The sequence below is a fragment of the Stenella coeruleoalba genome, assembly GCF_951394435.1.
Source record: "Stenella coeruleoalba genome assembly, chromosome: 4".
NCBI lineage: Eukaryota > Metazoa > Chordata > Mammalia > Artiodactyla > Delphinidae > Stenella > Stenella coeruleoalba.
In genome coordinates this window covers 123,424,029-123,437,163 of record NC_137149.1, presented here as the reverse complement: position 1 = coordinate 123,437,163, position 13,135 = coordinate 123,424,029, and the positions used below count along the sequence as shown (strand labels likewise).

At 39.6% G+C, this 13,135-nt stretch overlaps 1 protein-coding gene across 3 annotated transcripts in view; it reads left to right on the top strand.

The window, feature by feature from the left end:
* Positions 1-13,135, top strand: part of ARHGAP10 (Rho GTPase activating protein 10) — a 327,164-nt gene that overhangs the window by 158,396 nt on the left and 155,633 nt on the right. For all 3 annotated transcript variants that reach the window (XM_079920745.1, XM_079920746.1, XM_079920744.1), the window contains 3 exons: positions 5,996-6,077; positions 8,010-8,055; positions 9,918-9,983. In XM_079920745.1, the coding sequence (XP_079776871.1) occupies positions 5,996-6,077; positions 8,010-8,055; positions 9,918-9,983 (194 nt within the window). The remainder of the gene's footprint in view (positions 1-5,995; positions 6,078-8,009; positions 8,056-9,917; positions 9,984-13,135) is intronic.

Below are 13,135 nucleotides of genomic sequence, written 5' to 3'. Positions count from 1 at the left end.
TTTTCCTTCGTGAAGTTTATCCCATTGCCTTTGTATGCCAGGAATCCTCTTTGCCTTGCTGTGCACGCAGGATTATCCAGAGCTTAGCACAGTGTGTGATACACAGCCTGTACCCGATGTACCGGGTATGTACCGAGATGATTATTTGATGAAGGAAGAAGAGGAGGCGCCGTCCTCAGCTGGACCCGTGTAATGCATTGCAGCAGTATCTGCTCCAAGAACCCCAAATTAGAACGTTCTCAATCCTGGTTCTAGCTTCTGGGGAGTTGCTAATGTTTTTCCCTTAGCTACTCCGTGAAACGAAAGAGATAATTGCTGTTTCTTTCTTTATGTAAATGTGAATTATCCAGCACATGGTTGTAAAATTTTCTGTTCTTCACTAGCCTCGTGGTCACCATGTTGTTCTACACTTCCATTAAATCTTATTAATAAAACATGTCTTTGTTTCAAAAACTAGAGAGTTTTTATGGTTTAAGGATGAGATGCTATTAATACTGTAGTTTAAAATGTGTCCTTAAGTCTCAGTTTGGCTTACTGATTTCCTAGCAGTTGATTATTTAAAAAGGGGAAGAAACTTGAGCAATTTAAAATGGTTGAAACGTGTTTTAGTGCACGATGTTTTATTTAGAGGTAGGGGCTTATAGAGGATGGCTGTGGGCAGCGTGTGTGTTAGGATGGGGCCCAGCTTTCTGTAATACTGGTGACTGATCCCTTTAAGTAACATGTGGCAAGTGTGAAGTGTTCCGAGGGATCACTACAGTGTGATGAATTAATTCTGCAAACTGGAATTGTTGGGAGTTACCATGTTATTATTTGTCAAAATGGGAACAGAAATAGAATTCTTTCCTTGTAGGTGATAAATTTCTACTGAATCTCTTACCTTGCAGCAGGTTGGTTGGTTTGTTCTCCGCCGTATCCCTCAAAGGGCTGGGGGCTCAAGTCTGAGGCATCACGCCTCGGAGGCAAGGAGTAGAATAATGCTTTAGTTTTTATGCCACATTCGATTTCTGTCCAGTTGTAACATGGCTGTTTCATCTGAAGCCTGACAATTGCTTTTGTCCTTACTTTACTATCTGTAATTCTAGTTCATGAGTCTTCATCATTCAACACTTTTGTCTTGTCTTCCAAGTTATCAGAACCGGTCATTATTTCTCTTATCTGCTGCTCTATGTACAACTTAGTTAAGAGTATCCAACCAGGGACTTCCCTGGTGGTCCAGTGGTAAAGAATCCGCCTTCCAATGCAGGGGATGTGGGTTCGATCCCTGGTTGGGGAACTAAGATCTTATATACTGTGGGGCAGCTAAGCCAGCACGCCACAACTATTGAGCTCGCGTGCCTCAACTAGGGAGAGAAAACCCACACGCCACAACGAGAGAGAGAAAACCTGCCCGCCACAACTAGAGAGAAACCCGTGTGCCTCAATGAAGATTCTGCGTGCCACAACTAAGACCTGACACAGCCAAAAAAAAAAAGGAAAATAAATAAATGAATATTGAAAAAAAAGAATATCCAACCATATACTGGTAGTAACTATTATTTCCCCTCGAGTATGAATGGAGAACCTTAGAGGGAAAACAAAAAGAAACTAGAAAGCACGAAATTTCATCAGGTTCGGTGTCTGATTTTGAGTATTATAAGTATAGTAAGTCCTTATTTGCTACAGTTGTTTTTGGCTCTCAGCGAATCCCTTAACTAGTTATTGATGTTATATTGTAAATGATCTGTCTTTTATTCTTTATTCTTGGAGTGACAGCTTTCTTACTCATTATTTTGTTGCCCATAGTACGTAGTAGCACCTCATGACTATTTCCCAGGTCCATTCATTTGTTTTTCCTTCATCTTGGTCACTCTGTCTTATCCTCTGAGTCTTCTAACAAATCTTTGCACGCACCCCTGTTCAGTCTGTTTTCCGCCCAGCAGCAGCCAGTGTTCACGTACACCTTTAATCTGATCATGTTAACCCCCTACTAAAAACTTTCAGTGACATTTAGGATAAGTGAGCCCTTAGCATGGCCAAGGAGGCCCTTTGTGGCGGGACCCCGGGCTGCATCTCCAGCTTTCCATCGAGTTGCTTGTCCAGCTGGTTTGTAGGACCCGTGATGAGGCTGATCCCAGCTCCATGAAAGTGCGCTCTTTCCTCCTAGGTGCCTCTTTGGTCTGGGGGACGACTCTGGCCCTATTGCTCCTGCATGGCTCATTTATCCTTAAAGCCTCAGATTAAATGTCGCTTCCCCAGGGATGCCTAACTTCCAGGGTTAGGCCAGGCTTTCCTTTTCTATCTCCATAGTACCTTGAAATCCTGAAGTTGCCCAAAGAGACTGGCAGCGGAATTAGCTCACCGACAAGTCTCCTAGACCACAATGATTTAGCATATTTGAAAGTGAAAGTTTTTATATGTGGACACGCATCTCCTGATGTCCTGCTCATTTCCTCTTTTCCTTCTAGGTAGCTGGTTTTACACATTTAAATTTACCTGACTCCCTGGCAGCGCTCTGTGTACTTGTAACTAATTGGTTATTTGCATTTTGTTTACCTTTTGCTTTCTCTGCTAGATAGTCAGCCCTTTGTGGGCTGTATGCTGAGCCCAGTGCCTAGCAGGTAGTGAGATATTTAATAATTCCTGACCCTCTGGTTCAAGACCTGAAGCACAACAGATGATATTTCAATGGTTGTTGAACTGAATGTTTGTAAACCCCGTGTTTGTATTCCCATGACAGACTTTGCCATTTTTAAGCTGGGGTCCTGTTTTCCTCTGCTGGTTTTGCCATTCCTGATTAGAAAAGCTGTTAACTTTCTGTTATATATTTGCTGTAGCCTCTTACTGTCCATTTTATACTTTAGTTCACTTAGTTACATATTAAGTGTTTGAATCCATTCCATATACTTTCGGGAGAGGTCTTTAGCTATTTTTTCTCCTTTACGAGAACGGAGCAGTCATGCAGACCTGAGACCCCTGTGTGTAAATATTGTTTTATCACTTAACTGATGTAAAGAAAAACATGCCTGCCATCTGAAGTTTTCCCTCACAATTTTAATTAACTCTCCTGAGCCCAGTGTGGGTTACTAAGAATAAGGGCCAAAATCTTCACGTCCCATTCGAGTTACTTCTTAAAACAGCCTGGTTTTCTGGGCATCTTGCCTCGATTCTTGCTCCAGAAGGATGCTGTGCATAGAAGAGCAAGAGGAGGTGGAATCTTGGTTGTGAGCTCCGTAGTGCCAAGGTGATGGCAAAGCCGGGCCAACGCTGAAATGTTTAGGGTAGACAGTAAAGAGCCGTTTTGCTGTTCAGGAGTGGGGTTGGGGGATTACAAGTGATTTTTTTTCCCCACAAAATTCATAGCCTGGAGAAAATGGTTGAAGACAAGAGACTATCAGTTGCAGCTATAGTTACTTGGTAGTGAACTTGAAGCACATAACTTCTCCGGCTTTATAACCATCACATGGGGAGAAAGCCTAACGCCTGTGGGTGTGAACGTTGGGGGCATCACATGTTTGTATTTGGGATGATGCTTTTGGAGTGCTGCATGCTTTATAGTACTTTATAAAAATTGTAGCGATTATTGAATTGCACTTGATTCTTGCAGCTTGCTTTACTTGTAAGAGATTACCCAATACTTGAAAATGAGATGAAGTACTGTTACAGGAGTGTTAACTTTAAAAAGTATATTCAGGGGCTTCCCCGGTGGTACAGTGGTGAAGAGTCTGCCTGCCGACGCAGGGGACACAGGTTCGTGCCCCGGTCCGGGAGGATCCCGCATGCCGCGGAGCGGCTGGGCCCGTGGGCCATGGCCGCTGGGCCTTTGCGTCCGGAGCCTGTGCTCTGCAGCGGGAGACGCCACAGTGGTGGGAGGCCCGCATACCGCAAAAACAAAACAAAACAAAACAAAAACAAGTATATTCATTATCAAAGGAGAATGAATGTTTACTTTCCATTTCAACCATCTATTTTCATTTCCAGTTGTCTATGATTTTCATTTCCAGTTGTCTATGGTTTTCATTTCCAGTTGTCTATGGTTTTCATCCCTTGCCAGAAAGGTTCATTTTTAATACTTTTGATCAAATATACAAAATTTGTTTCATTGGAGAAACCACCACAGTTGAAGAGGAATTATTAATGGCTTTTCTACCTAGGACTCCTTCCCAATATGATGAGTTTTCTGGAAGACTCTCTAAATATCCAAATAAACTGAACTGAGAAAGATTGGCATTTGGCCCTGAGGACCAACCCAGAGCTCTAAGAAAATACAGAGGAAACACCCTAAACAGTTAACAGTGCTATCTTCTTGGAAGTGGAATTGGGATGGGGTGAAAGATGATTTTCTGCTTTCACTCTGCCCATGCCTGGGTAAAGATAACATGTTATCTTTTATAAATAAAATTTAATCATTACTACCACCCCACACCTATTAGAATGGCTACTTTCAAAAAAAAAAAAAAGAGAAAATTACAAGTGTTGGTGAAGAAAGATATGGAGAAATTGGAACCCTGTGCATTGTTAGTGGGAATGAGCAACATTAAAAAAAAAAATTACATTTGACCTGTCTTGTGAGACAAAACTGTTTCTCCCTACTCATGGGACACTTCTGTACTCAGAATGGTGTGGGTTTCTCTGCACTAAGCAATTCTCCAATTCTCTGTGGAGACCAAGTGTCCTATGATTGAACTCAGTTTTGACACCAAGTAGAGTTCATGAAGACCCAACGGATCAAGGGCTCAAGACTGCCCCCTACCGCTTCAGATGCCAGTTACAAGTCCAGTCCAGATGCCAGTTACAAGTTACAAGGTTGTCAGCTGTGCTTTTGGTTATAAATCAGGCATTCCCATGACCCTGTCCTTGAGTTTGATAATCTGCTAGAATGCCTCACAGAACTCTGGAAAACAGTTTACTTACTGTTGCTGATTTATTACAAAGGATATTTTAATGGGAACAGACGAAGAGATTCATGAAGAGATGTATAGGGCAAAGTATGGAGGAAGGGGCTTGGAGCTCCCATGTCTTCTCTAGGTGCTCTCCCTCCAGCATCTTCATGGGCTCACCAGCCTGCAAGCTCTCTGAACCCCAGGGATTTTTATGGAGGCTTCATTGTGCAGGAATGATTGATTAAATCATTGACCATTGGTGTTTGAAGTCAATTTCCAGCCCTACCCCACTCCTGGGAGGTGTACGGGTGGAGTGGAGCTGAAAGTTCTAATCCTCTAATCACATGGTTGGTTCCCTTGGCAACCGGCCCTCATCCTGAGACTTTCCAGGAGCCCCCCCAGTCCCGTCAGCTCATTAATATACAAAATGACACATCATTGCAGAGATTCTAAGGGTTTTAGGAGCTGTGTGCCAGGAAATAGGGTCAGAGACCAGACATATATTTATTATGTCATGCTGGACAACTCCACTTGTGGGTATATACCCGAAAGAATTGGAAGCAGGGTCTCAGGGAGATATTTGTACACCTATGTTGATAGCAACCTTGTTTACAGTAGCCGTGTGGAAACAAGCCACGTGTCCGTTGGTGGATGAATGGATAAGCAAAATGTGGTCTGTACATACAATGGAATTCTGTTCAGCCTTAAAAAGGAAAGAAATTTTGACACACGCTATAGTATGGATGAAAATGGAGGATACTTTACTAAGTGAAATAAGCAAGCCACAAAAAAGGCAAATACTGTATGAGTCCACTTCTAAGAGTTACGTCATCAAATTCACAGAGACAGAAGGTAGAAGGGTGGTTGCCAGGGGCTGTGAGGAGGGGAAATGGGGACTTTTTCATGGGTACAGAGTTTTAGTTTTACAAGATGAAGAGTTTTGGAGACTGGACTCGACACTGCTCAACTGTGTAGTTAAAAATGGTGAAGATGGTATATTTTATGTTCTGTGTATTTTATCACAATTAAAATTTTAAAAGAAACAACGACCACAATGAAAACTTAGAAAGTAGAAAAGGAGGTTTGTTTTTCGCAGCCAAGGAGTAACCTGATCTGTTCCTGGTGTCTTGCAGGCCTGGAGTTTCTTTGACCATGCAGGCGTTTTCGGAAGAGGAGAGGAAGCAGTGGTTGGAAGCTCTGGGTGGAAAAGAAGCTGTAAGAATAACCAATGGTTGAGTTTTATTTCAAATCCTGTAGAGTTGGCTTGTGTTCGTGTTCATGTTGTTTTTGCTTTATAGTATTTGAAAAAAGTCCCCTGCTGAAACTGGTGTCTGAATTCCTCTCGGAAGCATTCGGTATTCTAGAACTTCGGCTTGAGGTAGCAGGGGCACATAGGAGACTGATACATCGTTAGTTTTTATTTTTCTTGACTTTGCCGCTAGGATTTGCTTTGCTTGAGGAAGTCATCTGAATCCTCAATTTCTTTTTTCCTACCTGTGACGGTACTTTGGGTGATGACCACAATAAATGCTTGCAGTTTGATCTCAGTGGAGCTGGAACAGTAAACATGAGGCTGTGCAGGCAGTATTAGAAGGGACGGCTGTACTTGTTTTTCATCATTTGACAATTTCTGGTTCAGCCTAATGATTCGCAGTGTGCAGTATCATGTAGCCGTAGTGAATGGGCCTCTGTATTCAGATTGGTTTGAGGAATAAATGAAAGGCAGTGCTAGAGATCCAGAGGCACAGGACTTCAGTCAGTCTGCCGCTTTATTCAAGCACTACCTTCCTCTCAGTGGACTGGTGGCATTTGGGAGCTGAGAATTGGATAGCTCATCTGTTGAATGGGGGACTTAGTGAGGATAATTATAGAAAACACCAGAGAACCAATTTCAGTCAATGCTGCTTACAGTCTTACGCCTCTGAACACACCGCCAGTGCAGGCACCAGGTGGGCTTACCTGGAGAGCATTTGCCATTTCAGCAGGATTTAAAATAAAAAGAGGAAAGAGCATGATTTGCAAAGTGGAAGAGGGGTCATATATAGTAAAAAGAGAGGTATCAGGATAGAGCTTTTGAAACGGGCAAAATATATTGTTATCTGATGGTAGTGGAGCACCCTGAGAGTGCAGGAAATAAGGCAAAGAGGCTGGGCAGCACCGCGTGTGACAGTCTTGATGCGGTGTTTGAGAAACGGAAGCCCAAATTACATCTTTTAAAAATAAATCCTGTATAGGAGAAGGTATCATTCTTGGAGGAAAAAGGTAGTGATTGGAATTGTGTATCATTTTCTTATACTTGATCTGCATTTAGCCTCCTTGGTTTTATTTCTATTTACTCTTAATTTGTCCTTGAAAATTTTAGCTGGGAGTCGGGAGTACTTCCAGCATTGACAGTTGCTGAGATCCAAAACAGGTTATCCGAATCGTCTCTAGTACAGGCAAGGCAGTGACTGGGACTTGTCCCCCCGGAGATTCAAGAAGTTCTTTGGAAAGTGAGTTTGCCTATTTGCATAGCAAAATGATCCCATGACTAAGTCATGAAGAAATAAGTCTATTGCCAAAGGCAGTGTAACCTTGAAGACGTATACGCTCTCCTTTAGAGTGAAAAAGCTAAGTAATTAATTCAAGATATACAGACAAAGGCAAGTATGTAAAAAGAAAATATTCAGCTATGTGTTTACAAGGGGACACTTAAGGCACTGTGTATTTTTTCCAGGTGTTGTATGGGCCTTGCAAATAATGGGACAGCGCTAGAATTCTCAGAGGCAGCCTGGGATCATCACCTTGATATTTCAGATGTGGTTATTAAAATTATGGGCAGCAGTCATGTGTTTCTTAAGTAAACAGCAGATTTTAGAAATAGTGATGAAAAAAATGAGCTTCCTGATTAGAATGCAGCCGTTCATTTGAGCATTTCAAATTTACATGAACTTTCAGTCCTGGCCCCTTCATCTTAATTTTGCTACTTTGGCAATATCTCAGGGAGAGACAAAGGAGACCCAGAGTGCTCTTTTTTGTTACCTACCTTTGCATGATAGGTGATTAACCAATGTCAGTGTATTTTTGGTACAGTCCCTAGGTGTGCCTTCTAGAATCACTTTTACTGATTTGCTAAAAATATTGTTTCCCCCTTTTCTCTTTTATTAGCTGTTCCCTAGTTTTAATAGAGCCATCATCCCAAGACCAGAAGGAAGTAAGTGCTAATTTATAAAAATGACTGTTGTCTCCCTTTCTCATGAGTTATTTTGTTTTTATTACTGATGTCAAACTGTTGCTGGGTGCTTACTCTCTGTACCCTGTCTGTGTTAGTCCTCTATGTAGTAGATGTCTTATTCATTGAGGACCTCCTCAAATTTTCCTGGACAGCTGTAACCCTCCTTGATCTTTCCCATCTCTGAGCGTTTTTCTTTCCAGTCTTCCTATACAAAACCGAAAAAAACTTTCTCTGTAATTCACTTTGGTATTTGTTTTTATAGCCACAAATGAATACATAAGAGTTTCAGTTACACATCTGTCAGCTTCCTAAGTTGTAAACTCCTGTGGATAGGAACTGTTTACCAACTCCCCTGTTCTCAACCCTTCTCACCTCCACCCTTAATATCCTTTATCCTTAAAGTCTCTTGAGTATGGGCTGTACAAATAGTATGGCATTGCACCTTAGAAAATAAAACAAACAACAACCAAACACGTTCAGGTATTCTAGGACAATAATTTTCACTTGCACTGTATGCACTAGAGGAAAAGGAAGTACTCCCTAGCTCTGTACTCTTGATTTGTACTGAGATAAAGTGAAAATGTGATCAAATTTGTTGGATTCTTTATGAATCTACTTTTAATATCTTTGGAGGAATGAAGCTACATTTGTCAGATGTCCACAGTTTGGAAACATTGTTAAATACCCATGATTTTGAAATGATCATGACGTGCATCTCACTTAGCCTGCCACTGGACCTGGTGCCGTGGAAGGTTGTCAGTCACTGAAGTACCTCTTCTTCCCCTTTGTCCTTTCTTTTGCTTTTCTTTCTCTTCCCTCTTTCTCTTTTCCCCTCTTTCCTTTTCTTTTTCCTTTCTTTTCTTGTTTTTATAGAAAAATGAAAACATGCCTTGTTTTGGAAAAGTAGTTTTGCTAAGCAGAAAGAAACACTTGCGTTTTATATAAATGTTGTGAATAGTGGATCCTGAAAAAAGTAAACCACTGCCCAATTTTCCTCCTTAAAATGCTGTCCGAGCTTAGTTTTAAATCTGCAAAGTTTATTTTCATGACTTGTTCATGCTATCCCCTCTGAGAACAGTTATTTAGTATTCCTGCTCCTGAGTTCTAAATACAGAATAAAGCATTCACTTTCCCTGATTGCATTTTTGAAACAAGAATTGCCTTTTATTAGGGTATTCAAATAGGTCAGCCTAATCATGGTTAAGTATCCATATTAGAAAAAAATATAAAATTATATTTTCAAAATCTATTTTTGCTACACGAATCATCTATTTTAAATTCATTATGAAAATAATAAAATATTAAATGCTTAGGGCATGGTATAAAATATGAAAAAAAATTTCAAGCTCATGGCTCAAATACCATTTTTTAAAAGTATTAAAAACATTTTCCCCCAGGTTAAAAAAAAAAAAAGTTTTGTGTTTTCCAGCTTGTCAAGAAATTTAAGAACTTTCACTCATATATATAATTAAAAAAGAAACCTGAGCTGTTGCTGGAATTTGGGCAAAATGCTATTTCTAGATGGCTTCCCCTAAAGATTTGTGTCACTTTCTTTTCCACTATTTAAAATACTATATTTATTAACTTAAAACCTAGTTTAAATTACAAGTTTATTTATATATGTTGGTAATAAATGTCTTGAAATTCCAGTAAATGCTCCTCTTAGTATATGAAATTCTCATTTACATTATTTAAACAGGGAATGTGTGGCCTTTAGCTTTCATTTTTTAAAGAGTGAAATAAAAATTATATTGGATTTAAATAATTTTCTCCTATTTTTGTAAGGAAGAGATTGTGAGTAACTAATTGTGCCTTTAATATTTTATGACTGTTTCTTTTAGGTGCACAGTTGGATAAGATGGGATTCACAATTCTTAGAAAATGCATCAGTGCAGTTGAAACACGAGGTAACATGATTGAATCATTTTACTCATGAGAGGCTATAGGTATGTAAAATCTAAGGGTCATTTCAAATGCTTACTGCATGGTTAAGTTTTGTAGAATGAAATATATTAATGCAAAATGCACATTCTATGCATCAGAGATTCAGTTGTTCATTTACTCTGCCAGGGTGGGGTTTTCCTTTTTATTTACATGTTTCTCCCTTGCATTGAAACAAAGTCAGGGCTAAAATGAGAATCAGTAGAAGAATCAACAGTGTCGGACAACCAGTCTTAATCGCTTCTTGTTCACGCACTAGTGAGATATTTCCATCTTCCATTGTCTTGTTGGCTTCCAGTTTAAAAATTGGCGTCGTTAAGATATCATTTACTTAGAGTAAAATCCATTGATTTTAACTGTACAAATTGATGAGTTTTGACAAATGTGTATAGTTGTGTAACTACCACCACAATCATAGAAGATTCCTCTCTCCCCCCAGAATTCCTTTGTGCCCCTTTGCAGTCAGTCTCCACTCCTTCCTTGACCCTGGCAGCTACTGAGCTGCTTTTCATCACTTTAGTTCTTTTTTTTGTAAGCATTTTATATGAATGGAATTATGCAGTACATTGTCTTTTGAGTCTGGCCTCTTTGTTTAGCTTCTGAGATTCATCTTGTTGGGTGTAGCCCTAGCTCATTTCTTTTTATCGCTAGGTAGTATATAATTCTATGGATATACTGCACTTTGCTTATTCATCCACCTGTTGGTCATATTTAGGTTGTTTCCGTTTTAAACTTCAGGAAAGATAATCCCTCCCCATTTTGGTCCCCTGACTAAAAGCTCAAAGGTCTCTTGTTTAGAGTTCCTAAGGAAAAGCAGGGTCCTGGCGCTCTGCAGCCATTCCAGCAGACTTTGGAGAAACTAAATATTGAACTTTGCAAAACAGGCTCTTTCTGGAGGGTGGATTTCTCTTTGTTTAGAGTCTAGTGAAGTATGGATAAATTGAATATTTAATTCACTCTCATACGTTGTATATCCCAGTCCTACTTTGGATGACTTAGTGGGATGAAGCATTGCACTCACGTTTTCTGTCAAAACAAGGTCTTTGTTATAAAGCCAGGACTGCCACCTGTGAAATGAGAGCGCTGGCTAACAGATGAATACGAGCTGTTGTATGATTTGGGTATTTGCCCATCGATAATAAAAACCCAAGCCACAGAAAGCTTTTCTCCCATTCTCTCTAACAGTGGCAATTCAGGCTATGACAGAATTTCATTCATTTCAACCTGCACTGAGGTTGAGCTGAAAAATTTCCTCTTTTTCCTAGTGCTTCAGAAATTTCCAAAATTGGGATTTTCATATCTCTCACTTCATCATTCATGTTTCTCCTTTTCCTGAGCTTCTAGGGAGCCTTCATTGTATCACTTGCATGCTTATTATTTTGGTAAATAAAATTCTTTCCCAAAAGGATATAATTTATACATACTTGCTTCTACCTGACCAGATAAAAAAATCTCTCTAGAATGCTTTCGGATTGGTCTGTGTAGTTGTATGGAGTGTTCTGTACATTGAATGGAATATGTATAGTAGAATCTGCATGTATTGAATGCATTTTTATTATAAATATGTAAATTGTTGGATTTTCTTTACAGAAGAATGAGTCTACAGATTTTTAAGTTAGATTTTCCCCATTTAAAATAAAAGACAAAAAAGCATATGTTTTTCTTTTCAAATCTTTTGTTCCTAAAAGTCTTCCATTACTAAAGCCTTTTGCTTTTAATGGCGTAATAGACAAAAAATAGAGTTAAAAGACTCAACTGTCAGTTCATGTTATTGAACATGATGAGGAACCGTGTGGAATCTCTGAGCCTTTTATCCTAAATTTAAAAGTGCTCTCAGGGACTATTGCTCTTAATGATTTTCCCCACATCACCTATCATGGCTGTTGATTTTTTTTTTTTTTTTACATGGTACAGATGTTGTTGCATAACTTCTTTTTTTTTTTTAACATCTTTATTGAAGTATAAATGCTTTACAATGCTGTGTTAGTTTCTGCTGTATAACAAAGTGAATCAGCTGTAAGTATATATATATCTCCATATCCCCTCCCTCTTGCATCTCCCTCCCACCCTCCCTATCCCACCCTTCCAGGTGGTCACAAAGCACCGAGCTGATCTGCCTGTGCTATGTGGCTGCTTCCCACTAGCTATCTATTTTACATTTGGTAGTGTATATATGTCCATGCCACTCTCTCACTTTGTCACAGCTTACCCTTCCCCCTCCCCATGTCCCCAAGTCCATTTTCTACATCTGCATCCCCATTCCTGTCCTGCCCCTAGGTCCTTCACAACCGTCCTTTACTTTTTGTTTTTTAGATTCCATATACATGTGTTAGCATATGGTATTTGTTTTTCTCTTTCTGACTTACTTCTGTGTATGACAGACTCTAGGTACATCCACCACACCTACAAATAACTCAATTTCGTTTCTTTTTATGGCTGAGTAATATTCCATTGTATATATGTGCCACATCTTCTTTATCCATTCATCTGTTGATGGACACTTAGGTTGCTTCCATTTCCTGGCTATTGTAAATAGTGCTGCAATGAACATTTTGGTACATGACTCATTTTGAATTACGGTTTTCTCAGGGTATATGCCTAGTAGTGGGATTGTTGGGTTGTATGGTAGCTCTATTTTTAGTTTTTTAAGGAACTTCCATACTGTTCTCCATAGTGGCTTTATCAATTTACATTCTCACCAACAGTGCAGGAGGGTTGCCTTTTCTTCACACCCTCTCCAGAATTTATTGTTTGTAGGTTTTTTGATGGTGGCCATTCTTACCAGTGTGAGGTGATACCTCATTGTAGTTTGATTTGCTTTCTCTAATGATTAGCGATGTTGAGGATCCTTTCATGTGTTTGTTGTCAATCTGTATATCTTCTTTAGAGAAATGTCTATTTAGGTCTTCTGCCCCTTTTTGAATTGGGTTGTTTGTTTTTTTGATATTGAGCTGCATGAGCTGCTTGTAAATTTTGGAGATTAATCCTTTGTCAGTTTCTTCATTTGCAAATAATTTCTCCCATTCTAAGGATTGTCTTTTTGTCTTGTTTATGGTTTCCTTTGCTGTGCAAAAGCTTTTAAGTTTCATTAGGTCCTATTTGTTTATTTTTGTTTTTA